Source organism: Brassica rapa, chromosome A03, assembly GCF_000309985.2.
Source record: "Brassica rapa cultivar Chiifu-401-42 chromosome A03, CAAS_Brap_v3.01, whole genome shotgun sequence".
Classification (NCBI taxonomy): Eukaryota; Viridiplantae; Streptophyta; class Magnoliopsida; order Brassicales; family Brassicaceae; genus Brassica; species Brassica rapa.
This window is the reverse complement of record NC_024797.2, coordinates 6,950,649-6,978,192: the sequence shown is the minus strand read 5'-3', so window position 1 is coordinate 6,978,192 and position 27,544 is coordinate 6,950,649. Positions and strand designations below refer to the sequence as shown.

Sequence of the window (27,544 nt, the reverse complement as noted above, 5' to 3'; positions counted from 1 at the left end):
TAAGAGACTCGTTAAACCTCTATTGCAATTCTGAATAATAAACTTATAAACCTTTGAGTGACGCTTCTTCTTCCTTCTAGCTCCGCGCCGCTTACTCACTCGACCTCTCGGGTGGAAAAACCTCTCTATAACTAGCTCCTTCGCCTCGTTAGACCAATCATCTGGTTTATTTTCACCGAGTTGATCGCGTCTAACAACACAGAAAGCCCTAATAATCTCGCACAATGGGTCAGGACAGCAACGAAACCAAGACGAAGAGGAAGAGAGGAGGTAGAAGCAAAGAGAAGAAGAGTACTGAGAAAGTAGTCACTAACGAAGAGCAGAAGAAGCAGCACCAGCACCAGCAACAACAAGGGAATGGTAGCAATCCAAGCAAGAAGAAGAAGAAGAGCCAAGAGTTTTGTCCTTTCGGAAACTACAAAAACTACTATGGCTACAGAGTTAGTCTCTATATACTCCTTCTTCACAGTTTTTGTGATGTTTAAAGTGTTTTGTTTTGTCTGATAATTTTGGATTTTCTTGTAATAATTGTGATAGATAAGCAATGATATGGATGAGGATCCTAGGCTTAAAGTGTTGAAGAAAGAATGGTTTCAAGGCAAGGATTGTCTCGACATCGGCTGCAATAGCGGCGTCATGACTATCCATATTGGTAAAAAGTTTTCTCCTTTTTGTGAAAAGATTACTTCTTTTAACTAGGGTTTGATTGCTGTTTTGTTTCTACTCGTGAGAGTAAGCATTCACTTCGTGAGGATGCTATGCTAAAGTCTGAAACTTTCTCATGTTATTCATTCCTTTTGGCAATAGTTTGAAGCTGTCAGCATCTATCTTCAATTTAATGTAATCATCTTGTCTAATGTTTGTTTTCCTTTTACTTCTTCAGCTAAGAAGTTTGGTTGCCGGAGCATTCTTGGAGTTGATATTGATTCAAGTAAGAACTATTGCTATTCATAGTATATCTTCCAAGAGTTTCTCCTTTATGTAGGAGGAGATGAGTTAAACATACAGTATATATAGACTTCATCCTGAGACGAATTTTTGAAACTTCTATAGTTTTATTCTTGCTTAAGCCGTTTCAGCTCATGTGCATTTGAACTGGATTTTCTTTTGATTGAAGGTCTCATTGAGGTTGCTCGCTGGCGTCTTAGGAATTTTATTAGGACGCAGAATCAAGGTGAAAAGAAGACTGCTGGTGCAGATGGTTCGAAGGAGCAATCTCTTTCTCTCTCTGATGGCAGCAGCGCAGAAACTAAAGACCTGTTTCAGGTTGTGTCGTTTCAGAAGGAGAATTTTGTTCAGACTCGAAACCTTGACGAGAATCGTTATGATACAATTCTATGGTAAATCCCCTTCTCATCTCCTTTTGTCTCACTCGTAAGTTTGGTCTCTGTGCCCTTTTGGGAAAGATTGAAAACGAAACAACAGTCACCAAGTCTTTGGCTAGTGCTCATACGGTCATACCTCAGATGTGCATATGAAAATTTACAACTTTAACTAAGAAAAGCCTTGGTTTCTGGTTAAAGAATCTTATGTAGCTAAGCCTTTCCTGCAAGGAGGACTGACTTTGTGTTGAAATTAAAACTTCTTCTCTCTCAGGCTTCCTGCTTTTAGCTGCAATTGAAAATAACAATTCATTGATGACAACTTTTTTTTTTTTTGTGTGCAGCTTGAGTGTGACAAAGTGGGTTCATTTGAACTGGGGTGATGATGGTTTGATCACCTTGTTTTCTAAAATTTGGCGTCTTCTTAATCCGGTAATCTACTATTCTACACTCGAGTGTGCACGTTTCATTTTTTTTTACTTTCACAAGCGTAATTGACAGTTGCTGGCTTTGCTTTATCAGGGTGGTATATTTGTAATGGAACCTCAGCCTTGGAAATCTTATGAAAAGAATCGTCGTGTCTCAGAGGTGTGTGTCTGTTTCTATTGTTTATCTCAAATGTTTCAGAGTTCACAAGCTAGTTATATAGTTTGAGTATGTGTTTATGTGATTGCAGACAACCGCAGTGAACTACCGAAACATTGTTTTACGTCCAGAGCATTTCCAAAATATTCTTCTTGATAAGGTAACTCCTTCTACTCTATTTGCTTAGTTCGTCGATGTTCCTACTTGATCTATGAAATCAATCATACATACTTGCATAGATCAAAACTATGTGCAGCACGACCAATCTCTGTATTATAGTCCTGCCTTCTTTTTGTCATTTGATCTTGTTTATGGCATCAAAGTTTTGAGGTCGGATCCTTATGTTCTGTTGTGTTTTGTTTTTTTTTTTTGGGGACAGATTGGGTTTAGAACAGTGGAGGATCTTACATCAAGCTTGTCAGGCGTAAGCAAAGGATTTGATAGACAGGTCCTTGCATTCCAGAAATGAACATAACAAGCAGAGGCTACAACTGAAGAAGAACCAGTTGATTTTTTTGTTTAAAAGGCTTTAAGAAAATCAAATTAATTTGCGGTTACATGATTGAACACAAGATGCGAAGAATAACTAAATATGTAATGGGTTATTTTGCTACTGCTTAGGTGGTTCTCCTTTTTGTACATTGTTTTAGTTGACAATGACACAAAGTTCATTTCATGAAGTTTTGAGAATCTTTGAATCTAATAATGAATCAACTAGTTCAGATCATGTTGCTACAAATGTTGGTAATAAGAATTACAGTTTATATTGTCTAAGAGATGGCAAACAAAATGTGGTTAAAGGGATGCCCAAGATGGATAAGGACATTCGTATTCCCATCCTGTTCCAGAGTATCGAACGCAATGCAACCAAAGAGCCTCGTCATGCTCCTCGTACCTGCATATTTCAGAAAACATCAGACACCATTTGGCTCAACACAAGAAAGAACACACGGTTTATCTTTTTACCCTTGTGGGATCAACTTTGGGCAGTTTGTGCACATTGGATCAATGCTGAAATCATCACTAGAATACACGTAGTCGTTTGGGGAGGCCATCTTTCTCTCATCCGCATCAATTCTTTTTGCAATCTTGGTCTCCAGATTATCAACGTCATGATTGAGATAGAGCGGGTCATTCGCTATGGGATGCCCTGTATATTGTAGATGGACTCGTATCTACAATCGTCATAAACCAAAATGAGAAACGCCATAGCAAAAGGCCACACATTCTATATATGCTCTCCTCATGACTAATAAGATCACTAGCTTACTTGATGAGTTCGTCCTGTCACTGGTTCACACAAGACCAGACTATGAGTTCCATTTGTACCGATTCTGGTGAACTTGGTACACGCAGGCTTCCCCTTCACCTTCTTATCACCACCACTTGAATTGGCTTCCTGCACAGCGCATATAGACATTCTGATATTTTACTAACAAGTGTAAATGGAAGACTTTTATGTTTTGTATTTAGAGGTATGAAGTGGATTTACCTCTGCTGTGCTTCTTCCTTCACTACCATTGTAATTTATGTTGGCGTCGACTACTTTCTGAAACATCAAAGTCATTAAGTCATGCAGCTACTTCAAATGAACTTTCAAACCGAAATAATTTTTTGAGATTTGGATATCATGACTGGCCTCAAATCAGTTTTAATGTTAATTAGTATATGAGGTTGGTAACTAGAAGCAATCCACACATCATTAATAGAGTCAAAAGAGCTTCAAACCTCATCTTCTGGAAACACGCCAATAACTTTTGCAATATAACGTTTCTTAACCATTCCACCCTCAATCTGAAACAATCAAGACAAGTACTAAGTTGGTTTACCAGAGCCAATAGCATCTTATGAGTTATGGTGTAGCCAGGAAAACTTAGACCGACTAAAATGAGTACCTGTTTCCTGAAAAAATCAGCTTTGGCAGCAGTTCTTGCTATGATGAGCAATCCAGAAACCAAACGGTCTAACCTGTGAATAGCTGTGAGAAAAAAATGATGCAAGGATAGGCTCTGTATTGTATCATTTTGGAAAACTGTGAACTAAGACTATGTATGGATACGAAAGAGAGGGCCGAGGTCATGCTCAGCGTCAAGGATTCCAACAACTGTGTTCTTACGGTATTGACCACATGGATGCACCTAAACAAGAAGAACAAGATCGGTCATGTTACCAAAATATCAATCTTACACCACAAAGACATATATGATGAAACATGTATAGTAACGCTTCAGATAGTAAAAAAGGGAAGTCAACCAAAACTATTTTTAGCAAAAGAGTCTGATTCAATCATTCTTGTTTCTGAACAAAACATGCTTCACATTCTCCAGCAAAAGAGATTTATCCTCCAGAGACCAATAGAAGTGAAAATATATATACAATGAAGTACTCACAGGAATAGAAGCTGGTTTGCAGACAGTAACAACATCAGGTTCATTCACAAGGATCTGTACATCATCAGTCATCACCGGTGGTTCATGCCTGAAACCTTCCACGCATTCTAAACTTAGATACACACATATTCAATGCAGTTAAAAAAAAACTAGCTTTAAGAGCAACCTGTGGACGAAATGAGTGATCTTTTGAGATGATTTGACAATATAAGAAACTGGTACAGTCTCTCCATCAACTTTGATTCTTCCACACTTGACTGCACCAACCTGTAACAGTTTGAATCAAAATCTAAATACTTTTCGAGATTTAAAAGCATTGGACAGGGGAACATACATAGTAGTCACGAGGTCTGCCTTTGAATTCATCAGCGAACAAGTCCACGATTGTTTTCCCCGTCCAGCGTTTATTCACCTAACAAAATGGCCTACCAATTTCAACCTCACTGTAAAGAATGAAAGATTTAGAAAGAGGAGACTTACATGAGAGATGAACTCGAAGTAGTAAGGCCTCACATGGCGTCTCCCTTCACAAACCAAATTTTTAAAAAAGGGAACCCAGAAAAGTAGAGAGATTTTGGGGTTTAGTTTGAAGGAATCACCTCCATGGAAGATGTAGTCTTGCTTCTGTGAGAGTTTCGGAGACGATGGCTGCAGAACTATGTCAGTAGTGTTCATGCTGGTGCCGATGGCAGAAGAAGAAGAGGAGGATGCGGGCTTCTCTCCGGCGTCGACTTCTTGCAGCTTTCGTTTCATTTTTTTTTTCCTTTTTTTTTAGATTAAACAAAAAAACTGAAGGTGTGGGTCATGGGTGGTCGTTGTCGATGTATAGTTTCGGTTTAAGTAAACCAACCTTTTTTTAAGCTACACCAAACCCAAAATTGGTTTATTATCGAAGAATGAGAAGTAACTTGAACATAACATGGTTAAGATGGTTGCAAGCAAGACCATTCACTAAACAGAAATATTGCTCTGATCAACTAAACAGTGCGTTGTTGGATTGTTAAACCCTATGTGACTATGTCTAACTCTCTATTATCTGATTAATACGATATTGTTTACTTTGAGTCTTAGAAACAAGTCCGGATAGTTTTATTTTTAAATTCTTTCCCAAAAAATTTCATATTTTTCTGTCTAATTCTTCAATTTGAGATTTAGATTGATATCTCATATGAGTGCTATCTAGCATCCTTACACTCTAACCGGAAAGAACACTACAGTTCACACAAATGTTTCACAGCGATCTTAGACCTTCATCCAAGAGGTCAAGAACACGATTTGAACTACTGCTTAATACGCTCTCTGGAACACCACATGATCCCTCTCTCTCTCTCTCTCTCTCTCTCTCTTAGGCACCGCTCTCTAGTCTTATTGGCAAATTAATATTTTAGGTTCTGCTTGTAACCTCTAATTAGGTAGTGTGTTAGTGAGGTGTGTACACTAACCCTCCATTTTTCTGGGCATTTTGGACTTAACTTGTGTATTAGATTGAGTAACATAATTAATGTCCATCCGTTGGTTGTATGATAAAATATCGTGGATTAAGATGCTTGTCGTGTATTGATCGTCCAAAACCAAATAGTATTTGCCAAAGTTGGTTAAAACGTCGTTTCTAATCCACAACCAAATTTCCGTTCAAAACACTGCGAAACCAAATCGAGTAAAAAAACTCAAATCACTAAAACTTGTATCCAACAAACGTATGTTCATTTTTTGGATCGTTCTCATTACAAATAAACAAATAATGACGTGTCAAGGCATGTATCCCCATCCTCACTAGTAGGTAGGGTCCCAATATATTATTATTGTACTTGTTCATCTCTGAAACTGCATTTTCATCTCATCAGCTTCAAAGAGAAGAGAGAGATGCCTTCGACCTTCTCCAAGCCGACTTCTCCCTCTTCTCCCAACAATTCTCCTCTCTCCCGCGCCTCCTCCGAGGCCGACCTCCGTCTCCGCGAGGCCGAGGAGCGGCTTCGCGACGCCATGGCCGAGCTCCAGCGCAGACAGCGCTCCGCCGCGCGTGGCTCCCACGCCGATCTCTGCGATCACGCCGACGTCTCCTGCGTCGCCAATGCCATCGGCAATCTCTGCCAGAGCTTCCTCCTCTCCTACGGCGTCAGGGTCGGCATCGGGATCCTTCTCCGCGCTTTCAAGCTCGCTCGAGGCCACTCTTATTCCTCTCTTCTCGATCTCAAGGTGACCTTGAATCCACGAAAGGGATACACTTTCGTTAATAATTGCTTTTGATTAAGATAAATTTAGAGTCTTTATTCAGCGTTTCGTTTTGATTTCGAAAATTAGGGCCAATGGTTCATATGTTGCTATGAAGTTGCTAAGGTGTTTTATCCTCTTTGTTAGATGCAATTGAGAGATGTTTAGGCCTTGCTTATAGATGTGTATGTGTCGAGAACTTGTTTCTTTAGCAGAGTCTTTGGTTATTATGTAATCTTTTATTCACTAATACATTTACAATGGTTGCAGCAACTCGTCTCGGAGACGGATTTGATTGTTAGGGAAGAAGCGTGTCGTATTGGTCTCCTTTTCGGTGGCTTTACTGGCTCCTATCACTTACTTAGATGCTGTTTGAGGAAGTGGAGAAAGAAAGAGACGCCCTTGAATTCGTAAGTTTTATGTTTTTGTATTGTTGTGTCTACGTTTCTTATTTGCTTCAGCTGGTGCTGGTGCGTAGTGCTTTAAAAGTTTGTTTCCTTATTATGACTTTGATTAAGGGTGGAACAGAGTCTTAGCAGGTTCGATTGCGGGTTTGTCTATCCTGGCTTTAGATGATTCCACCCAGCGCCGCACACTTGCTCTATACCTCTTGGCTAGATTAGGCCAGGTACATTTTATGTTGTCATGCTGAGTAATATCACTGGACATATGTGTTTTTGGGAGTCTGATCTTTCATCTTTGTGAACAGGCGGCTTACAACTCCGCAAAGTCAAAGAACAAGTTCCATCTTTGGGGAAGCCATTGGAGACATGGAGATTCTTTACTTTTTTCTGTCGCTTGTGCCCAGGTAATTGAGATTCTTCCTTCTTTTTTCTTCTCCTAGTTGTCTTCTAAATAGTTTAATAAATGGAGTGGACAAGTTCATGTAAGTGCATAGATGTTATAATGCTCTGTTGATCATACTTTATACTTTTTCAATTCTGATTGATGCGTGGTGCAGGTTATGTATGCTTTTATAATGCGTCCTGAAACCTTGCCAAAATCATATAGAGAGTTTATTCAGAAGACAGGACCAGTTGCAAGGCCTGTCTACCAGGCTGTGAGAGAATGCTGCAGAGGTGGTCCAATCGATGTAGCTTCCTTATCAGCCTATATCTCTAGTAAAAACGAAGCCAGTGACGTAGAGGTGGAAGAGTTTGCTTCCATCATCCCTTGTTCAGCTATTCATCCAAACACTAACTCGTGCCTGGCTCAAAATGCTAACGCAATGTCAGCTACATTCAAGAAAACATTCCCTTTATACTTCTCCCTCACATTCGTCCCATATGTTGTTCTAAACCTACAAAGGGTAAGGCTTTCAGAATCCAATTGGTTTATGCTTTAGTCAGAGATAATAAGATGTATCTTCTGATGCTATCGTACACTTTTTCAGTTCGTGGCTTCTCCTTACCGGACATCTTGGCATTCAATCAGAGATTCAGTTAGATCAACTTCCTTCTTGTCTGCTTTTGTTGGGATTTTTCAGGTAACTGGTCCCTTCATTTCACACAGTTTCATAAGATGTATGTGTCTAAATACTTAATGTCCCATTTGCAAATAGGCTTTCATATGTGCCCATAGAAAAGTTGCATCCAAGGACCACAAGATCGTTTACTGGTTCGCGGGTGGTGTAGCGGCCCTCTCGGTTATGCTGGAGAAAAAACCGAGACGCTCTGAGCTTGCTCTATACGTTCTTCCCCGAGCAGGAGATTCACTGTGGGAGATACTTGTCAACCGCCACGTTCTTCCTGATATTAAGAACGCTGAGGTACTAACAATTCAAGGGACCAAACGTTCTTCCTCTTTAATAGTAGAACTGCTCTTTTTATTTATACAATCAATGAAAACAGGTGGCTATGTTCTGTGCATGTATGGGAGGAATCATGTATTACCTAGAGCATGAACCCGATACGTTGGCTCCATTTCTGAGGGGGCTCATCCGAAGGTTTCTTGCTAGTCAAATAAGCAATTCTAGCAGTAAAAACCGGCAAAGCTCTTCCTATGTGTATCGCCAGAGTCTAGATGCGTTGGAGAAGCCGAAACCGCCTCCAGAGAGTGGGGAAGGCGAAGCTCAAAAAGCTGAAGAGAAGTACAACCTGGAGGCTATTCCTGGTCTTTAGAAGCAAAGATGTATGCTAGTTCCAGCAGCTGTACTAGCATCATGATTTTGATAAAAAAAGGTTAATGTTTACATTCCCCTGGAAGAAAAGGGTTCATTCCACCGAGATTGAATTATAGGTTTAGGAATCTTGTTTAAGTGTCTTTCTTTTTCTTCCCATAATAACAGAAACTCTCTTCTTAATTGCAAATTTGACCCAGTGATAAGTCATGTGCAGGTTCATGATCTTAGGCAGAAAGTCTGGACTTAGATAACTAGAAGTCAAATGATGTGTAACTAATGCTACAAAGTCAGAAGACACTTGTAACCATTTCTTTCATTTAAGGAACTTTTCAAATGTCAAAAGGGATTTTCTGTAATAGAATAAATGTCAAGAGATTGTCGTGATGACCAACCACCATAGTATATTCAAAGTTCAAACCAATACCGTCTATCGCTCTCTCTCTCTCTCCTCCTTTGCGTCATAACCAAAATGGATGCTTTTGAGACTCATCAACCGAGAGAGATCGCGACTCATCCTCTGCATAACTCCTTTAGTCCCAGGAGTGAAGAGTATGTCGTGGCCGGGAAGTTTCCACGGGAGAGGTCATCAGTCTTTGATTTGGACAAAGATGGTTCTAGCCCTCTGCATGCGGCTGCAGCAGCCGGCCAAGTAGAGACCGTGAGGGCAATTTTGGGAATCGACAAGAAACTTTGCAGGCTTAAAGGTAGAGATGGAAAGACTCCACTTCATGTGGCAGCGATGAGAGGCAAAACCGATGTGATCAGAGAGATTGTCTCCAGCTGCGTTGATTGCGTAGAAGATGAGACGGTTCAAGGTCAAACTGCTTTGCATCTCGCTGTTATGCACCAAGAGATCGGAGCGGTGGTAGCTATTGTTGAGTTGATCACGGAGATGAATCAAATTGAAGTGTTGTACAAGAAAGATGAACAGGGTAACACTGCTCTTCATCTAGCTACCTGGAGAAAAAATCGCCAGGTAAGAACAATGGTTGAATACTTTTTGTTGTAAGAGTAGAATCCAAAATGTGTGTTTGTTACCTTACAGGTGATTGAAGTGTTGGTTGAGGCAATACCAGAAGAGTCTAAGACATTTGAGGTGAATGCAATGAACAAGATGGGTCTCTCTGCACTGGATTTGCTGGTTATGTTTCCGAGCGAAGCAGGCGATAGAGAAATCTATGAGAAACTTATCCAAGCTGGAGCTCAAAGAGGGAGCGATATAGGTACCACCACCAATATCCAAAGAACCACTTCTTCAACTTCCGCTTGCCAAGAGAGAGCAATGGAGTCACAAAGCCATAAAGATCTCGTGAAATACTTCACTTTCAAAAAGCACAGAGACTCGCCATCAGAGGCACGCAGCGCTTTACTGGTGGTGGCTTCGCTCGTCGCGACAGCCACCTTCCAGGCCAGCCTGACTCCACCAGGTGGAACCTGGCAAGATAGCTACACACCTGATGTTTCCCAGAACGCAACTAGCCAACAACCTCATATAGCAGGGCAGTCTATCATGGGGACATTCAACGGAATCGCTTTCACTTTGTTCGTCTTCTTTAACACGATTGGGTTTTCGGTTTCGCTTTCAATGCTCAATATTCTCACCCTGGGGTTCCCGTTGCGGTTCCAGCTTCAGATCTGTATGATGGCTATGTACTTCTCCCACAACACGGCCATGACCAGCGTGGCGCCAGATCATGTGAAGCTTTACTGCGTTCTCATCACGTCCATCCTTGCTGCTGCCACTCCAGCTTTGATGAGGTTGCTTGAGAAGCCTATTGCCATGCTCTGTCAATTATGGGACTCCATGTTACAGAAAATCTGTTGTCAGTAGATAATATTTCATGTAGAGGTTTTGTAACATAAAAAGCCAGTTCATTATCTATCTTCTCCTAATCATGTTGTAAAGTAATGAAAAGAAGAGACCCAAATATTTCAGTTACAAGCCATCATATTAAACCAAAAACAATTCGAAGAGAACCAAAATTAAATCGTACCGAGCTTGAACCAAAACATCAGCGAGAACTAACGGGCCGAAAATGGGCCTCGAAGGAAGACCTAGCTAAAACCCTAACTAACTCATCACACTATATAAATAGATTGCAATCGCCGTATGCTTGTATCATCAAATTTCAATTCAATTCATCATTAGTGCATCTTTTTTTTTTTTTTTTTGGCTCAACATCAACTTTCATTAACCAATAACAGTGAATACAGGATTGTAACCACACGAGTTTAAACCCAACATACAAACGACGAAATCTAGTACCACCTAGAATCACTAAGTTGGATTCTACGCTACCTAATTTGGACGTCGCTGTATTTTTCACCACTTGGAGACGACACCAACTCACGACACGAGATGGCCGTCTCTTAGACCCTACTAATTTGACCACAAAGTACGGAGACAGTAATTTACACGGAAAAGAATGAAAACGTAGCCGGTACCAATTTTTAACCGCCTATTAGTCTCCTAATGGTAAGCCTTCAGCACGTGTACTAACAGGACCATCACCGCTGGCGCATACCGACCAAATTCCACCCCTCCGGCAGTCACCATCCCGACCCTAAGCCACAAAACCGAACAAGAATGTCCGGACTGAAAAGCGGATTTTGACGTCGGAAAACGAGCAAGGATCACCAAATAACAGCTTCAAGAGGTGCAAAGCACGTACCGCCGGGACAATCGTAGATATCACCGGCGCTGGGAAATACGGCTCCGCCGTGCCTCAGAAGGCAGAGACCTCTACTCCGGTTGACAAGTCCGTCGTTGAAGGTTCATGCCGCACGTTGTCTCCGGGAACCAAAGAACAAGCCCCTTTTCACCGTCTGTCGCAGCACTCCTCCAGCAGTCTCACCGTCACACGGTAAGGTAGATCCGCGGTGGAGGAGACGTCACACCTCGTCACGCGCCGACGCCATGAATCCTTCACCGTAGATCTCGAAATTTGGAAAACCGGATCTGGTGAAGTCTTCAATCCTAAAAGCCGACTTTCATCTCCGTCGTTCCACCTTGTATCTCGCCGCTACTCCATAGAAGCCGAGAGCCATCACCGCCGAACACAAGAGGTCACCGGAAGAAGTCATCGACAGCACAGAATCGCGAGCATATCGACGAAGGGAGACCGGGGAAAATGAAAGCAAAGAGAAAAACAAGGAAGGGAGAGGGAGGTGGTGCCTCCGGCACGCCTATCAGCAGCGGCGGCCGGAGTTAGGGTTTTTACAGATCTGGTTTTTTACGCGTTTGAGAGAGAGGATTTACTTATTTTGAATGATTTCCATCATTAGTGCATCTTGATAACGATTCCATGAATAGTTTTTTTTTTCTGGTTTAAATGCTGTTCTCTTTTGATTGATTCGTTTTCTTTTGGTCGATCATCTTTTTCCATTATAAAAAAAAAAGATAGAGAAGGCAGTGACGACTAGGAAATATTCAAGCTCAACAGACCGGAATTAGGCGTTTCTTTCGAGACTCGTTTCTGTGTCGATAATCCCGCTGAACTGAGCCTTCTTGATTTTACTCGCTTTGATTTTGAAATATCGATTTATGTTTTAATGAATTGGAGATGACGATGAGGATATAATGCTCCCTCTTCTGAGTTCAGCTGAAGTAACTTGCTGGCAGAATCGAACCTAATATCACTAGCCACCACTGAGTCATCTCCTTCCAATATAAATATTGTTTTTTCCACCACTGATTTGATTTGGATTTTGGATAATGACTACTGACGATTGCTATGATCATAAGATTGTTATAATTTAATTCCCGCAAAAAAAATCACTCTCAGTACAGTTAGTGGTGATTCTCAATATATGATTTCAATTCCCTATACAGAATCCAAACATCCAAAATATCGTCAATTTGATTAACCGTTTCTTCTTGCACTTACATTTGACAAATTATAGGTAAAACAAATCTATAATATTAGCAAATCGAATATACGAGCAATGCAATTGTTGTGTCTCTTCTTAATATTTTTCTAACGAAATTGCCAATGTATTTTTGGGACTAGTACGAACTATGAACAGGCGTCAACACCTTTTGAGTCTGAACAAATTGAATGGTCCGAAATAGTCAGCTACATCACGGATCGTACAGCAGAAACTTAAAACTTATTTCTGCTTGGAAGATTTTTTGAAAAAAGATCAATTCCATCGATTTCGTTGACTATTTTTTATCTCCACCATTACTTTTATTTATTACCTTTTCTGAATTGATTTTTAATATCTATTTTTATCCTTTGTCGAGTGTATTTATTTGGCAACGAAAAATGTTGTTTTCCAATTAGTGTAAGACAAACAATTTTTTTTTGTTTTAAAGAATTGTTCATCATTTTCAGCCATGAGATATAATGTTATGTTTATGGTTTCTTGTGTTCTCACATTTCTCGTTCTAAATAATGCTAAAGGTATTTTTTGAGTTATTCATTGCTGATCTAAACAATTCTTCAATTTAATAATCTTTTGAGGTTTATATATTGCAGTAGAGGTGGAAGCCATAAAAAAATTTGGATGCAAAATCGGAAACAATTTTCAAGGAACATGCGGAAATAATGGAAAGAGTGCATGTGTAAACGATTTTAAAAAATTTCGTGGGTTTCCAAATAATATTGGAATACGTTGTGACTGTTCTGATCGACCTAACATCCCTGGTATACCTCCCAGTCGTAAATGTGCATGTCAACATGATTGCTAAATTTTTCAAGATCTCTATGACCATAATTTCTTTTCTAATAACTACGGGGATGATTGGTTGGGGCTGTAGATGCTCTGGACAGCCAAAATTTAGTCTACAGCTATATATCTCAACCAATCGAGCTTTGCTTTCCTTAAAAAGCTCACAGCAAAAAAATCTCTGCAAAATCAAAATATGGCTGTAGAGAGCTTTATTTCCAGAGCAAAAAAATAGTGCTTTAGAAATCTACAGCAAGGAAAGCTACAGCAAATAAATCTACAGATTAAATTCTACAGCAAAAAATATAAAGCTACAGCACTTACCAATCATCCCCTACATGAGATCAAAGTAATCGAGAGTTTCTGGGATAGATCTGGCAAGAATATGGGTCATGCCTGACAAATAATTCTCTGAATTGTATTATTCTTTTTTTTTTTTTTTGTCAAACTCTGAATTGTATTATTCATGGTTCAAAATAGAAATGTGAGCTAATAATATCCAAGTTATTTACCTTTTATATATATATAGATTGAGTTTTTTCTCTGTCTTATTATGTACATAGATAAGAAATGTTGACTTATGAATGTATTAAAACATGAAACATATTTAACACAAAACCAGTCATTGCATTCTATTACAGATTCAGTCTCCTAGATATCAAGTTGAAGCCTACATGGATCCATAATAGTAAACAAACAAACAAGTGTATTCACATGTTGAATTAGGATATGACCATCAAGAAATGATTTTCTCCACCTTCTGTGCCAACGATTACACACCTTATTTAGTTATTATATAATTGTACTCGTACCTCACACTATATATCCTTGTCTAGACATTTCTCAAAGCTCCACTGGAAATACATTCTTGTTTTTTATTTCTACTAGAGATTTTTTCCGGGCTACGCCCGGTTTTTTGCATATTTTAAATAAATTTTGATGTATATTTTGGTTTGAGTATTTAAATGTAATATAATTTCTTATATATTAATTATGGAGTATTACAACATTTTTTGGTAACCACATGTCATATATGAGAATTATTCTTAGAATTGTTAAAAAGAACAGGTTGGTCCTTATACACATATATTATGTTTTTTAAACTAACTATATAAATTAATTAGTAGAGTACAATACTTTCCTTAAACAAAAACTACGAAATTACCTAATATGATTAACATATATATCATAATTAATGATTATAAATAATAAATATTAAATAGCAATTTTTATCCTCTATTTATTTTGTTTAATTTTATATAATTATATATATTAAATATATAATAAATTTTTTAGATATTACATTAAATATATAAATAAAAATTATATTTTTTCTTATATGTTATATTTCAAATTTTTTAAAACAACTATAAATTATTAAAAATAGTTAAAAGTCTCACATTTAAAAATTTATGATTATTGGTAACATTTTTTAGTTCAGCTCATAGTTTTTTAATGGGTCTTGAACAATAATGATTAACGAATTAGACCACATACAGAGTAGAAAGTGTTTTGGTTTAAAAATTATTGCATACTCAAAATAAATATGAACCATCATCAGTTTCATTTAAAATTATGTTACTATAAAAAGTATAAGGTTGCGTAAAATTCCGAATCCAAATAACCTAACCAAATTCAATCCGAAAATTCTGGTATCTAAACCCGATCTGAACAGAAATATTTCAGGTATCTGGGTTTATTTGAACCAAATTTATATACTTAAATATATTAAATTATTTTCAATTTTAATATCTAAAAGAATATACAAAATACATAAGATGTTTTTAAATTGTCTAAAATACTTAAAAATATAAAAAATAGTTCAAACTATATGTTTAAAATAGATAAACGTTACTCAAAATACCAAAAATACTGAAAATATCACTTGATTTTCTATACGTATATTTAAGCTAAACTAATATTTATGTCAAGTCTAAATATTTTAACATACATTATTTTTATTTTTAGATTTTTAGAAATTTAAAGTATATATAAAATTTACTTTAAAAATAAAAATAAATGAGTTATTCTAACCTAAACCTAAACTGAACATGCAAAAATTTGAACTAAACCCGCAAAGATCCGAACAGTACCTAACCGAACCAAATGATACCCGAATGCTATCCCTAATCAATTGTAAAAAAAGTGATTGATAACAAAATATGAATTATTTATAATATTTAAATACAAAATATTCAAAAAAAAAATATTATTCTGCACAAAGCATGGATTATCATCTTGTAATTATTTATTTGTTCATTCGCCTAAAACTCTAGTATGAAGGCTACAGAACATGAAATGGACTGTTGGGGAGAGGAAGACGGTTTTATTTCCTCTGTTACGTTTTCTTTATCAAAAATGTTTTAATTTTTATAATTTATAAATAGTTCACTGATAAACTAATATGAATAATGTTTAGTTTTTGAATTTTATTAGTTAAATTGATTATTAAGTAACTGAAAATTGTTCTTAGTTACATTGAAGTGATAAAATTTATTTTAAAATTTTTTGTACTTTATTTTCTTTTAATTTAAGTTTGTTTTCTTAAGCTGAAAATACGTGTGTTTGTTAATTTGTTGTCTTTAACACTTTGAGTATTTAAGATTAGTTAATTTTTCTTTGTTGTATATTTTTATATATTCATCTAATGGGATTGGGTAAGGGTGGATGTTTGGCTATCCGTTCGGGTTCGGATCAGATATTTTGAATTTTTGAGTATTTCGGCATAGAAATATAAAATCCGTTTGGTTATTTTTATTCTTCGAATCTGGTTTGGGTTTTTTAGTTCGGATTCTGTTATTTTCGATCGGGTTTGGATATTTAGATTTTTTAAAAGAAAATATTCATTGCTCAAGGTTTTTAGTATTTAAAAATATACCTTTAACTAAACTGGGGTTTTTTAAAAGTTTAATAGAATAAATGATTAATAATTTTGAAGATAATTTTCTTTTAAAAAGACACTAATTTGGTTATTATAATTGAAATTTTGGATACAATTTTTGTTAATGCACAAAACAAAGCTTGACATGTTTTTTAAGTGAATAACAATCCATAATTGTATATATTATCTGATATAATCTTATATGTAGCATTAATATAATTATTTTGAATAAAATAAAAGAAATAAACTAAAAATATAAGGTTAAGTATACATATCTTTGATAATTTTTGGATATCCATTCGGGTTCGGATATTATCCGTTTGGATTTGGGTATCTAATCTATCCTAACTCAATATCCATTCGGGTATTTTATTACTTCAATTTGGATTCCGGTTCGAGTTTTTGGATCGAATTCGAATGCGGTTTTGGATATCGGATAAAGTACCCAACCTTATTATTGGGGAAGGTAAATATGATTTCACATATTAGTTCAAACTCGAGTTTTTCATTTTTAATGTTAATAGACTATGAATTTCTATGGGATATGTAAGTTACAATAATTTAACAGGATATTAATGATTGATATAATATCTCTGTGATTCCATCATCCTTAATTAACCAGCGGTTGAGGCGACCAGTGAAAGTCTAGAGCACCATCTCGTGTATTTGCCATTGACTTCGTTCATTACTTGTAAACGTTCTCTTCCCTCTAATGCAGAGGTGAACACAACAGGTATTCCTGTAATCTGTAACCAAAACATTATGTTTCTCATCGCTCAAGAACCTCAAGAGTTCACAAAAGATCGGTTTCTTTCTTTCAATTATTACTAAGGAGTAATGACAGATCAGATAACCTGTGGAATAACTGCCTGAACTTCAATGGGAACAGCTTCTTTGATTTTCTTGTACATCTCAGAGTTTTGTTTCCCTCCTAGACAATCCATTTTGTTAACGATAATGACTAAACCACGTCCTTCTTCTACAGCCCGTTTAGCTATAACTACTTCTGAATGTGCCATACTGCGTTGAGATTTTATGATCTGGAACAAAAAACATGTCATCGCTTTAGTTTTGCAACAGAAAGAAGGAAACTATGTTTGAATATGACAGAACCTCTTCAGCATCGAGAACTAAAGCGACAATATGTGCACGCATCAGACTCTTTCTTGACTGCATGATATTTAAAGACGCTGGTCCTTTGTCTCGCTCTGTTCTCTCTAACCAACCAGCAGTGTCAACCTTAACAAACATCCAACATAAACATCAAACGAAGTGAATTAGTGAGGCATGTCCAGCTAATGAGAATCTGTAAGCGTACCATATAGACAGTCCTGCCCTGAAACTCGTATTGAACTCTCACAGCATCTCTAGTGAGACCAGCTTCTGGACCCACCAACACACGCTCTTCTTCCAACAATGCATTTAGCAATGTTGATTTCCCAACGTTAGGCCTACCCACAATAGCTAACTGCAATGGCAACTTGGACTCATCTTCTTCAGAGAGGTTCTCATCACTTGGAACATCATCTTGAGTACATCTATCTGAATATACGACTATGAAGTTCATCACTAAAGAGAGAAAACAAAGAAGCACCTTCTTCTAGTCAAGTGATTCTTGACACAGTTTTATTTCCGTTTTAAGGTTTGGACCATGTAATCCTCTAGTAAAGGATGGAGAACTTCATAAAGTGCTGTCATCCCAAGTCCTGTCTCAGCCGAGATAGCAGTAGGCTCACCGAATCCAAGCGCAAGAGCCTCAGAAGCAACTTCAGCAAGAGATTCACCAATAGACTCCGATTTGTTCATCACTACTATAGGCTTAATTTGTGGCGCATGCTTGCTCAGCCATTTACCAACTTCCAAATCCAACGGATGCAAACCTGCCCTACAAAAAAACATGAACACAAGAATATGAATAAAGCACTAACAACAGCTTAGTTGATTGCAACTTGAGATTAAGAAAAAACTCTCACCTCACGTCGATAATAAGAACTGCAAACTGAGTCCTTGCAAGAACATTAGCAGTCATAGATGTGGTTCTCCCAAGAATAGTACCAGAAGAAACTTCGGTCTAAAAAAAAAAAAAAAACTTCGGTCTCAATACCAGCAGAGTCCAAAACATTGAACCTCAAGTCACCTAACTAACATAGATTTGGAACCCTAATCTCTGATTTAAGCTTACCATTCAACCCAGATCTTTAATCACAGCTCCGATAGCATCCTTGCTGCTATAGATTTGGCCCTGATAGTAGGTGGTTGCAATTTCAGGGGATGTCATCTTATTTTGTTAGTTCAGCGGAGCCTTGCCGTCGGGGTTCTCAGATTTCATAGCCATTGTTTGGTGTGGTTGAAGCTATGTTTGAGCGAAAAAGTTTATTTAAAGAGAGAAAGGAGTGGAGTCGGATTGTAAACGTCTTTGCCGTTGCAAAGATTAATAAAAGGAAGTAAATGTAAAAAGGTGGAGGTGAAGTTAACTACAGACGGCAGAATGATAACAATTGTGGAGACGATGAAGGTGAAGAGTCGATAATTCCACGTATTTTCGTCCAGTTCAATTGGACACAATAATTAAGTGACATGGCATGAAAGTGATCCCTGATTGGTAGATTTTATTGTCCGACGTGGACATCCTCTCTGATCAATATATCCTCCTTTTAGTATAGGTTAGATTTAACCATTGCAGTCCCTCGTATATGAAAGCACACCAATTATTATTTTATCGTCACTAAATGTTTGTAATTGTTTTTTACATTTTTCAGTTACATATATACTGTATTAAGTTTTTCAACGAAAGCCATAAATGTTCAAAAAATTTCTTAGACGATCAAGTAAAAAGTAAACACTACAAAAAAAAACTCACTAGCACATACTACCTCTGTTCTTTAATATTACATATTCTAGAAAAAAAATTGTTTTAAAAAGATTTATTTTTTACATTTTTAAGACATGTTTTATTAACTAATTGTAAATTTCAAAAAAACTTAATTGTACTTACTGAGTTTTTATTGGCTTAAAATTATGAAACAAAGATAAACACAAAAATTATGCAAATTTAATGTGTTTTATTAAAATGTGTGAAAAAGTTAGAATATGTAACATTAAGAAATAGAGGGAGTAATATATAGCCATTAGTTTTCGCATATTCTAACAAAATACCAAAGAAATATAAATTATTAAGTGTTTGATATAACTCTAGAAAGTTAAGTAGGTCAAAATGACTATAAGCTAAAAAATTAATAACCTTTCAAGCATAATATTCAAAAAAAATACGGTAAATAATTTTGTAAAACCACATTGTTTTATTTGATTATCTTAATTAATAAACTAAGAGAATAAGAATAAAACTAGAAAACTATTGTTTCATCTTCACAATCATTTGCAAGTAAAACAGAGAATTTTAATCATTACCTGCATGACCGGCTCCGTTTGACCCGCGTCAGGGCAGATACGAGTCCATTGATTTGAAATATTTGAGCTGTGGATGCGAATAGTGGTTGAGTTTATTATTTGTGGTGCGAGTACGGATCAGCCAAAATTTAGTTAATTACGTGAGATATTAAACAAAGTTTCGAAAATTTAGATAAGAAGTATCTAATATATAAAAGTATGTCTAACTCTAATAATACGAGATCTTTTAGGAATAAATCCAAAAATAAATCCATGCGGAACAGCATTTTATGTTTAACGTGGACAATAATATCGTACTAATCAGACAATAAAAAGTAAGACATGGATTCAACAAATTCCAACAAATTAGACAGCTTCGCCTATGTTTCTCAAGATAGTTGAAACAATTAATTCACACTGCACATTGTAAATTTTTATTCAGACAAAATAAAAATTCCATACAGATGTTTAACAATTCCATGTGAGAAATTGTTAAACATCTGTATGGACATTTTCATGCAAAATGTGTAATTTCATATTCTTTCAAGAAATTAAGTGCTATATTAAGTCTGCATAATCATTATTTGAGGTCAAAACAAAGTATGCATAATCAAGATACTGATAAAATAAATGAATATATATTATCCCAAACAGCAGGTAATTTCTTAGTTTAAGGTTTAATTCACTTTTTCTTATTTGTTATGTTTTTCGTTCATTAATTTTTGCTTTCTTTTAATATTTGATAAGGTGACAAGCGTTTTTATCTTAATTCAGATATTATTGATACATTTATATGGAAAAGACGGAATAATATGATTTTTAGTAACAAAGATACTGATCCTCGACATACTTTTGGCAGTAACTGAGGCTACTACTGGGGAAGAGGCACATGAATCACTAATATAACAAGCGAGTCAAACTAGAGAGAGGGAGATGGAAAGTTTGCCTCAAATACCAGGATGGTGTTGTTTTACAGATGAGTCATGGAAAGAGAAGAAAATTTTCTTGAATCAAGGATAGTATAGTACGTTATAAGGTCTTGATGGTTTGATGGACGCAAGAAATACGAAAACCAATCTCTTACCCCTTTACTCGAAAATTGAAGCTTTGATTTCTCCAAGATATCAAGAAACTAAAAGAGAGCTTCAATCACTCAGAGTTGATACATGTTCCTATAATGGAGAATACAAGGGCTGAGTACAATGAATTTGAAAAAGTTTCATGTGACATTTGTAAACGATTGTTCACAGTTGGTGAAGATGATTTCAGAACCAGAAGAATGGTCGGTTTGCAACATTTCTCCAAGACATCAAGAAACTGAAAGAGAGCTTCAATCACTCAGAGTTGATACATGTTCCTATAACGGAGAATACAAGGGCTGATATGCTTGCGTGCAGTGCTCAGAATAAATCGTCTTTTGTTTATATGAACGCAGAGTTACCAGTTTGGTTTGCAGAATTTTAGCGGAATTTGTTTATGTTGCTGACAAAAGAAAAAAATATATGATATGGTCTACAATCAACAATATCTAAACATCACTAGGATCTATGGATTACAAACCATGGTTTATAGTTGAGGATCAATGATCTTCTTTTATTGCTTAGGAATATAGACTCTAGAGATGGATTGTGCGACTGTACAAGAGGTTACTCTAAATATAGAATCAATAATCTTGTTATGTTGCTTAGGAAAATGTTGGTTGGAAAAAATTTGCTTTTGAAAATGTTCATTTTACCTCCAGAAAAGAATTTCCATTAAAATGAGCCATATATAATTTCATGTTGTCTTTGCTTTCGAAATGACTATTAATGAAAACTAAGGTCAAACATGACAAAATTTGTATTATTTTTTTGCAAAACAAAAGACAAAATTACAGATTCTAATATTTAATGAAAATATAGAAGCAAAAAAGCACATTAAACATATTGTATAACGACGGTTTTCAGAACATTTACACTATGTGCGTATTTTCCAGATTTTAGACAAAATACTCCCTCCGTTCTTTTTTATATGATGTTCTATAACTTTGCATGTAGTTTAAGACAGCTGATGCAATTTCTGTTTTAACATTTTCATTTACTTGCTATCATTTATTCAGTCAAAATATGCTAGCAAACACATTAATGCTACAAGGGTAAAAAAATAATCTTCTGTCACTATATGCATTGAATTCTGTAAACGTCAAATATATTAACACAAAACAAAAGTACTAAAACGTCAATTATTACGGAACGAAGAAGAACAATAACTTTAAAGAGAATTTATTATGTTGGTTTTTGAATTAATAATGCCTATACAAAATGTACTAATAAATATTTATAAGGATCGTTTTCTCTATTATTTATTTTAACAAAATAAACTGTTCTAAAGTATGTAATTGTTAAAAAGTATATCAATTTTAATAAATATTATTTGGTTGATAAATAAATTAAAATCAATTACAAAAATGTAGTTTGGGTATTATAAAACAAACTAAGTAAAATATATTATTTCAGTAGTAAAAATAATAAAAAGTTGTTTTCAAGATATTCTTAGCATTTTAGATTATATATGATACCTTCCTATGTTTGACCAAAAGAAAAAAAGATACTTTCTATAAAGAAAAAGATACTTTGAATTTATTAACACATTTCTCTATTGCTGCAAATACAGTGTTCTGAAGTTTGTGTTATTGTGTCCTTTCGCTCTTCTATATAAAAGTTTGTAGCGAGAATGCCAGTCAATCCTCTCATCATTCGTAAAACCTCTTCGTATGTTCCTCTTCCGCTTATTATTCATTTCGCCTCCATTCGATTAAAAGCTGAATAAGGCTTTACATCTTTAAGTGAAATTTAGACAACTTTTAAGTACATTGTATGCTTATGGATTCGTTGGTGTAATAGTTGAAAAATGTTTTTTGAAATTCCTTTTTTGTATTTTTTTTGTTTTTACATATTTTGATGACGTATGAACTGCAATTGTTCCAGAATGATAGATCAGACGCACATGGAATACTTCCGTGAGCATATGTCTGACGAGGAGAAGATTGCTGCTCAGGAGAGCCTCAAAGCAACGTATCGCCCGCCTATAGAGTTCTACCTCTTTTTCCAGCGTCGTGCTATTAAGAATGTATGTGTTTCTTTAGCTGTTACCTTTTGACAGAGAGGAATGTGTGTAATAATGAGCGACCAGACATTGGTTTTGCTTTTGACATAGAAAATTCCCATGGCTGTGTAGTTTGTGCTGACTTCATTTGGTTATAAGTAAGCGTTTGTGATCTTGCTATGTAGTTGACTCTAACAGTTTTCTCTTATCTGTTCCGTGTAGCCCTTGTTTCTTCAGCGAAGTTTGAAATATAAGACTGAAGCCAAACGTCAAAGGAGGTAAAAAAAAAAAATTCTTCTGTTCAGAATCTCCATTAGTTTTGTGTAATTATGATTAGAATATAACTCAATCATTAATCTGGAACCTTAATGCTAAGTGTTTGTTTGGGAAGAAGTTTCAAAGACTTTAGCCCCTGGTGAATAGTAATCAATATTATACTGACGTGCAGAATACAAATGACTTTGTTCCTTCCGGGCAGTAAAGATGCTGCTGGTGTAGAAACTCAAGAACTCTTTCCTCTTTTTATTATGCTGGCAAGACTCGTTTCTTCTAAGACTACCGCAAAGGTAGGCGTTTCAACCCAGACATAATTGGGCTAATCTTTGCCTAATGTCATTTCATCGCCTAACATTTTTTCGTTTTTTTTTGGAACTCTCAAAATTATAGTCGTCTTCTGCAATATATAAGTTCAGTCGAGCATGTATCCTAACTGGGGATGATGGAGTTAGTCAACCTCAAGCCAACTTTCTTCTCCCTCGAATGGATAGACTCGCGTTGGATGCAAAATCAGGATCACTCGTTATCTTATTTATCAGCTTTGGTGAGTATTAGAGTGATTGTTGTGTACTGATGATTTATGTATATGTACAGTATACAAGATAAACTGATCAAATTTATTTTCTTTCTTGTAGCTGGTGCGCAAAATTCTCAATCTGGCATTGATTCAAGCAAGATCCATTCAGGTATTTTCAGTTATAAAAAGTTTCTGAATGTGTCTTTCTTCTGTAAATAAATCATCATGAGAGTTTATATTTACTTTGTTTGGCAGGAAACATAGGTGGACATTGCCTATGGAGCAAAATACCCTTGGAATCTCTCTATTCTTCGTGGAAGGAATATCCAAATATGGACTTGGGAGAGAAAGCAACTTCAGTCTCTCTTGTTGAAATGCAGCCTTGCTTTTTACAGGTAATCTCGCCTTAATCGTTTTCTTAAACTTAGGTTTTACTGTTTCCTTTTTCATATTTGTTCCCTATAATGAAATGTGGACTCTCTGGATTTAACTTCTTTCATATGTAACTTGAAAATGTAAATTGGAAACACTTGCTAATGTGAATTTTGTTAGTTTACTATATTCACCATTATTACGGAAACATTACTGGTATAACTTGTCTATTTCTGCAGCTAATGTCTATGAGTGAGAAGTTTGTCGAGATTCAGGTTCCCAGCAATCCCCTCACCTCGGTAACTTTTTCACACTTCCATCATTTACTCTAATATTAATTGTGTTAAAGTATCTCATAATTCTTTTACTTTTGTTTGTTTGTTTGAAGAGCTCACCGCAGCAAGTCCAAGTCACCATATCTGCACAAGAGGTTGGAGCAACGGAAAATCCTCCTTATCGTTCTTCATTTTCATTTAGTGACTTCCCTGCCTCTTCAGTAGTGTTGCCAATTCACAGGTAACTTCAGTTCAACCTACATTTCCTTTCCCTTAATTTTATAGTCATCAATTTTTCTTGAATTTCAGTTTCAAATTTTTTTTTTTTTTGAATTTTGGCTTATTCCCCTCTCTACTAATGGGAAGTGTTACCTACAACTTGATGAGTTATAATGTCTACCTCTTCATGTCGACTCTAAATCACTCTTTTATATCCATTGCATAGGTTGAGAAAAGGACAAGTAGCTTTCAATTACAGTTACTATAACAACAAATTACAGAAAACTGAAGGTATATTTGTGTAATCATTAACCTGTTTCATACCCATGTGTGTAAAATATAATGTGTATCATAAATTACATTTGGATTTTATTTTCTTCCAGTAACTGGAGACTTTACTTGTCCATTGTGCAAAGTAAAATGTGCCAGTTTTAAGGTAAACTTTCATTTCTACTCTCACTCATACCTCTGAGTAAATTATACTAGTGGACTATATATATTCTATGTAGTGATGTAATCTTTCTTTTTTTGTTCCCAATCATGTTTCAGGGCCTGGAATGTCACATTGCAACCCATGATTTCTTCAATTTCGAATTTTGGGTTTGTAACTTCAAAGCTCATTTAGCTATTGTTCAGTATTTTTAATTGTTCCCACTAATCGGCTCCACTTGTGTTTTAGGTAAATGAAAAATATCCGGCTGTAAATGTGTCTCTCAATGAGGTAACGTTAACCGAGGTTAGTGCATCTTATTTCCAAAATAATATTCCCAATGCGCTGTTGACTTTTGAGTGTTGATATCTGCTATTGTCTTCGATGGCATGGAGAAATTAAAATCACAACAGTGTCAAACCTTCTAGTAGTAGAAATAGTGCTATAATATATTCTGTTTTTTGTAGTTTTTCAAAATTCAGATTAATGTTGTCTGGCCTATTATGTTGACTTTACTTATCTTACTTGCATTTAGGGTCAATCTTACTCAAACTATAAAAAAAAAAAGTTTTCCAAAATAATATCCTCAATGTGCTGTTGACTTTTGAGTGTTTAAATAGGAGAACTGGAATATTTCCTTATTTGCAACATTATGATATCTTCTATTGTCTTCGATGGCACAACAGTGTCAAACCTGCTAGTAGTAGAAATTGTGCTATAATATGTTATTGTCTTTTGTATTCTTTCAAAATTCAGACTAGTAAGTGTTTCAAAAAAGAAAAAAAAGGCGACCCTAACGCAAGGCTGGAACCATACCCTTTCTCGTAAGTTGTCTTGGCCTATTATGTTGACTTTACTTATCTTACTCGCATTTAGGTGACAATCTTACTTAAACCATGAAAAAAAATTACAATAACAGCTCAATGAAATCCAGCCGTAGGAAGCAGAAGACTCCGGCAAGGAACCCATGGCCGAGGCCAATTAAGACTGACGGTATGTGTTTGATTGTAATGAATCTTGTCTGGATTTTTAGTTTTGGGAACGTGTTTAGTTTTATATTTATGACTAATTTACTTTCTTATGTGCATTAGACAACGTTGGATCATTTGAGAAATTCTTAAATTTTTTATCTTCAGATGCTGCTGACTCTGTTAAAAGTGAGAAGAGCCAAATACCACCTGGGGGTGCTGAGTCGTCTAGTCAAACAGTTCCTCCAGGAATGGGTCCTGCAGACTTGCAAATGATGAACATGTGGAACTCTTTTATGAAGAAGCACCGGTATGTATATACGCTTTCTCTCTTTTCAGTACATATGATTTCGAGTCTTAATGCAAACAAATTTGGCGTCACATGTGTTTATATATAGTTTGTGGATATTCCTGCACAACTTTTTACATTAAAAAAGATAATGATAGGATAAAGCATTAGCTTGACACTGGTTGTTGACCCTTTGCAGAGTTATCACAGGTGGTTGCATCGCATGTGGATGTGAGGCGTTCTCAAAACTGCACGGACCCTTCTTGGTCCGAAATCTGGACTTGCTCTGGTAATTTAACTCTTTAGGTGTTTCAGAGAAGAAAGTGGGTTTTATTGATAAATGTGAGTACATGTGTAGGTGCTGGAAAAAGTATATCTGGACACTGAAGATTTATGGGCGCCTTGACGCCCAAACCTTGAACAACTGTATGGTGCTTTTCGAACAGCTTCCAGTTGAAGACACAGAAGCCTTTATTTTAAGTTAAAAAACTCTAAATAATAGAAAAAGGAAATGAGAGTAGGTTTTAACTACTTTTGGACCCCTTTTATCCTTTTTTCGTTTTGGATGTTATTATTTTACATTATTCCTTTCCCATTTGAGTGTTATTAAATTGCTTTTTTTTTTTAATTTTGGAGTTATTAATTTACTTTACAGAAAGTTGGTGTGTTACATTTGTCTGAAATGTATATTACCCGATGAATGTTAGGTAATAATTAATAAATGAAACGGGACTAAAGAATTGTCCATCAGCACTGAAGAATTCATTCTAGGGTTCATGCTTGAATTCATTGTATGCTTTTGCTCGATATATTATTTTGACCTTCTCTTTGGTTCAGTTAGAGGTTATACTTTTTACCCCCATCCATTCTTTTTTATTCATTTACCATTGATAAAGTCATCCCTTATATCATGTTTCTTAGTAATGGCGACGTAGTCTCGTATAAGGAAAGGTCACGGTCTATAAGATCACCCTTAATAGCAGAAGGACTAGCCCTTAGAAGCGGGGTCGTGAAGTGCAGAGAGCTGGGATTCCAGAGAGTGCTGTTTCAGTCTGATTGTATTCATCCCAACCTATTCAGTCTATCAAGTAGGAAAGTCTGGGTAAGCTTTGGTCGAATTATATGGTATAATCATATCTTCTCATTGTTTGAGGTCTTTTTTTTTATTCGGATTCCCGGTACTTTATACCCATATGTGTAAAATATATATATATATATATATATATATATATATATATATATATATATATCATAAATTACATTTTGGATTTTATTTTTTTCTAGTAACTGGAGACTTTACTTGTCCAATCTGCTTAGTAAAATGTGCCAGTTTTAAGGTGGACTTTCATTTCTATTCTCATTCATACCTCTCAGTCAAATATACTTCTATAGTCGACTATAGTCTATGTAGTGATGTAATCTTTTTTTTTTGTTCTCGATCATGTTTAAGGGCCTGCAATGTCACATGCCATCAACCCATGATCTCTTTAATTTTGAGTTTTGGGTAATTGTAACTTCAAAATTCATCTAGCCGTTGCTCAGTAT

The 27,544-nt window shown here is 35.9% G+C and overlaps 8 protein-coding genes and 2 non-coding genes across 12 annotated transcripts; 7 read left to right on the top strand and 3 right to left on the bottom strand.

Annotated features, from left to right (window-relative positions):
* Positions 1 to 7: 7 nt before the first annotated feature.
* LOC103857196 (probable RNA methyltransferase At5g51130) lies at positions 8 to 2,599 on the top strand. Its single transcript, XM_009134372.3, has 8 exons — positions 8 to 440; positions 538 to 652; positions 884 to 931; positions 1,118 to 1,340; positions 1,667 to 1,754; positions 1,845 to 1,910; positions 1,999 to 2,067; positions 2,287 to 2,599. The coding sequence occupies exons 1-8, from the start codon at positions 225 to 227 to the stop codon at positions 2,374 to 2,376; spliced, it is 915 nt and encodes a 304-aa protein (XP_009132620.1). The 5' UTR covers positions 8 to 224; the 3' UTR covers positions 2,377 to 2,599.
* Positions 2,579 to 5,308, bottom strand: LOC103857197 (RNA pseudouridine synthase 7). Of its 3 annotated transcripts, none has more exons than XM_009134374.2 (12): positions 4,897 to 5,308; positions 4,778 to 4,821; positions 4,632 to 4,709; positions 4,464 to 4,564; positions 4,298 to 4,404; positions 3,967 to 4,045; positions 3,803 to 3,885; positions 3,636 to 3,701; positions 3,400 to 3,456; positions 3,178 to 3,306; positions 2,874 to 3,082; positions 2,579 to 2,802 (listed from the first exon to the last, which is right to left on the bottom strand). In XM_009134374.2, the coding sequence occupies exons 3-12, from the start codon at positions 4,661 to 4,663 to the stop codon at positions 2,703 to 2,705; spliced, it is 963 nt and encodes a 320-aa protein (XP_009132622.2). In that variant the 5' UTR covers positions 4,664 to 4,709; positions 4,778 to 4,821; positions 4,897 to 5,308; the 3' UTR covers positions 2,579 to 2,702. The 3 variants fall into 3 exon arrangements, with proteins under 3 accessions (XP_009132622.2, XP_009132623.2, XP_009132621.2); XM_009134375.2 differs by having other exon boundaries at positions 4,298 to 4,392; positions 4,897 to 5,307; XM_009134373.3 differs by having other exon boundaries at positions 4,298 to 4,385; positions 4,897 to 5,298.
* A 771-nt stretch (positions 5,309 to 6,079) lies between these two features.
* Positions 6,080 to 8,852, top strand: LOC103857195. Its single transcript, XM_009134371.3, has 8 exons — positions 6,080 to 6,493; positions 6,779 to 6,918; positions 7,037 to 7,136; positions 7,218 to 7,316; positions 7,470 to 7,817; positions 7,902 to 7,994; positions 8,070 to 8,276; positions 8,359 to 8,852. The coding sequence occupies exons 1-8, from the start codon at positions 6,161 to 6,163 to the stop codon at positions 8,626 to 8,628; spliced, it is 1,590 nt and encodes a 529-aa protein (XP_009132619.1). The 5' UTR covers positions 6,080 to 6,160; the 3' UTR covers positions 8,629 to 8,852.
* Positions 8,853 to 9,057: 205 nt separating this feature from the next.
* Positions 9,058 to 12,368, top strand: LOC103857194 (ankyrin repeat-containing protein At5g02620). The gene is made up of 2 exons (XM_009134370.3): positions 9,058 to 9,606; positions 9,676 to 12,368. Exons 1-2 carry the CDS (start codon positions 9,100 to 9,102, stop codon positions 10,459 to 10,461), a joined length of 1,293 nt encoding a protein of 430 aa, XP_009132618.2. The 5' UTR covers positions 9,058 to 9,099; the 3' UTR covers positions 10,462 to 12,368.
* LOC117133231 lies at positions 12,036 to 12,138 on the top strand. The gene has a single exon (XR_004457059.1). It is a non-coding gene; the product is annotated as a small nucleolar RNA Z107/R87 (small nucleolar RNA).
* On the top strand, positions 12,190 to 12,287 carry LOC117133102. The gene has a single exon (XR_004456943.1). It is a non-coding gene; the product is annotated as a small nucleolar RNA R30/Z108 (small nucleolar RNA).
* A 244-nt stretch (positions 12,369 to 12,612) lies between the features above and the next one.
* On the top strand, positions 12,613 to 15,317 carry LOC103857193 (putative defensin-like protein 225). Its single transcript, XM_009134369.3, has 3 exons — positions 12,613 to 13,036; positions 13,115 to 13,364; positions 13,636 to 15,317. The coding sequence occupies exons 1-2, from the start codon at positions 12,970 to 12,972 to the stop codon at positions 13,321 to 13,323; spliced, it is 276 nt and encodes a 91-aa protein (XP_009132617.1). The 5' UTR covers positions 12,613 to 12,969; the 3' UTR covers positions 13,324 to 13,364; positions 13,636 to 15,317.
* Positions 14,541 to 17,807, bottom strand: LOC117132401 (GTPase Der-like). The gene is made up of 4 exons (XM_033286314.1): positions 17,501 to 17,807; positions 17,296 to 17,421; positions 17,037 to 17,222; positions 14,541 to 16,928 (listed from the first exon to the last, which is right to left on the bottom strand). Exons 1-4 carry the CDS (start codon positions 17,747 to 17,749, stop codon positions 16,797 to 16,799), a joined length of 693 nt encoding a protein of 230 aa, XP_033142205.1. The 5' UTR covers positions 17,750 to 17,807; the 3' UTR covers positions 14,541 to 16,796.
* LOC117132403 (GTPase Der-like) lies at positions 17,757 to 18,460 on the bottom strand. The gene is given in 4 exon segments (XM_033286320.1): positions 17,757 to 18,067; positions 18,156 to 18,277; positions 18,279 to 18,323; positions 18,389 to 18,460. Coding segments are annotated over 4 exon segments (498 nt in total). The 3' UTR covers positions 17,757 to 17,808.
* Positions 18,461 to 22,242: 3,782 nt separating this feature from the next.
* LOC103857192 (polycomb group protein EMBRYONIC FLOWER 2-like) lies at positions 22,243 to 26,625 on the top strand. Its single transcript, XM_033286311.1, has 18 exons — positions 22,243 to 22,319; positions 22,536 to 22,677; positions 22,876 to 22,931; positions 23,102 to 23,219; positions 23,320 to 23,473; positions 23,565 to 23,615; positions 23,702 to 23,841; positions 24,058 to 24,117; positions 24,207 to 24,334; positions 24,539 to 24,603; positions 24,696 to 24,748; positions 24,862 to 24,912; positions 24,992 to 25,048; positions 25,499 to 25,566; positions 25,662 to 25,735; positions 25,879 to 26,020; positions 26,199 to 26,288; positions 26,358 to 26,625. Exons 1-18 carry the CDS (start codon positions 22,282 to 22,284, stop codon positions 26,482 to 26,484), a joined length of 1,614 nt encoding a protein of 537 aa, XP_033142202.1. The 5' UTR covers positions 22,243 to 22,281; the 3' UTR covers positions 26,485 to 26,625.
* Positions 26,626 to 27,544: the final 919 nt, after the last annotated feature.

Bases quoted from the DNA above. Each gene is read 5' to 3' on its own strand.
- LOC103857196 (XM_009134372.3), top strand. From the start codon at position 225: ATGGGTCAGGACAGCAACGAAACCAAGACGAAGAGGAAGAGAGGAGGT. The intron at 653-883 runs GTAAAAAGTTTT...TTACTTCTTCAG, and splicing joins CGTCATGACTATCCATATTG to CTAAGAAGTTTGGTTGCCGG. The intron at 2,068-2,286 runs GTAACTCCTTCT...TTTTGGGGACAG, and splicing joins AAAATATTCTTCTTGATAAG to ATTGGGTTTAGAACAGTGGA.
- LOC103857197 (XM_009134373.3), bottom strand. From the start codon at position 5,050: ATGAAACGAAAGCTGCAAGAAGTCGACGCCGGAGAGAAGCCCGCATCC. The intron at 4,822-4,896 runs GTGATTCCTTCA...TGGTTTGTGAAG, and splicing joins AGACTACATCTTCCATGGAG to GGAGACGCCATGTGAGGCCT. The intron at 3,083-3,177 runs GTAAGCTAGTGA...TGACGATTGTAG, and splicing joins TGACAGGACGAACTCATCAA to ATACGAGTCCATCTACAATA.
- LOC103857195 (XM_009134371.3), top strand. From the start codon at position 6,161: ATGCCTTCGACCTTCTCCAAGCCGACTTCTCCCTCTTCTCCCAACAAT. The intron at 7,818-7,901 runs GTAAGGCTTTCA...ACACTTTTTCAG, and splicing joins TTGTTCTAAACCTACAAAGG to TTCGTGGCTTCTCCTTACCG. The intron at 8,277-8,358 runs GTACTAACAATT...CAATGAAAACAG, and splicing joins CTGATATTAAGAACGCTGAG to GTGGCTATGTTCTGTGCATG.
- LOC103857194 (XM_009134370.3), top strand. From the start codon at position 9,100: ATGGATGCTTTTGAGACTCATCAACCGAGAGAGATCGCGACTCATCCT. The intron at 9,607-9,675 runs GTAAGAACAATG...GTTACCTTACAG, and splicing joins CCTGGAGAAAAAATCGCCAG to GTGATTGAAGTGTTGGTTGA.
- LOC103857193 (XM_009134369.3), top strand. From the start codon at position 12,970: ATGAGATATAATGTTATGTTTATGGTTTCTTGTGTTCTCACATTTCTC. The intron at 13,037-13,114 runs GTATTTTTTGAG...ATATTGCAGTAG, and splicing joins CGTTCTAAATAATGCTAAAG to AGGTGGAAGCCATAAAAAAA.
- LOC117132401 (XM_033286314.1), bottom strand. From the start codon at position 17,749: ATGAACTTCATAGTCGTATATTCAGATAGATGTACTCAAGATGATGTT. The intron at 17,422-17,500 runs GTACGCTTACAG...ATGTTTGTTAAG, and splicing joins AGGGCAGGACTGTCTATATG to GTTGACACTGCTGGTTGGTT. The intron at 16,929-17,036 runs GTTATCTGATCT...TTTTGGTTACAG, and splicing joins TTCAGGCAGTTATTCCACAG to ATTACAGGAATACCTGTTGT.
- LOC103857192 (XM_033286311.1), top strand. From the start codon at position 22,282: ATGCCAGTCAATCCTCTCATCATTCGTAAAACCTCTTC. The intron at 24,749-24,861 runs GTAAACTTTCAT...ATCATGTTTCAG, and splicing joins TAAAATGTGCCAGTTTTAAG to GGCCTGGAATGTCACATTGC. The intron at 24,913-24,991 runs GTTTGTAACTTC...CTTGTGTTTTAG, and splicing joins TCTTCAATTTCGAATTTTGG to GTAAATGAAAAATATCCGGC.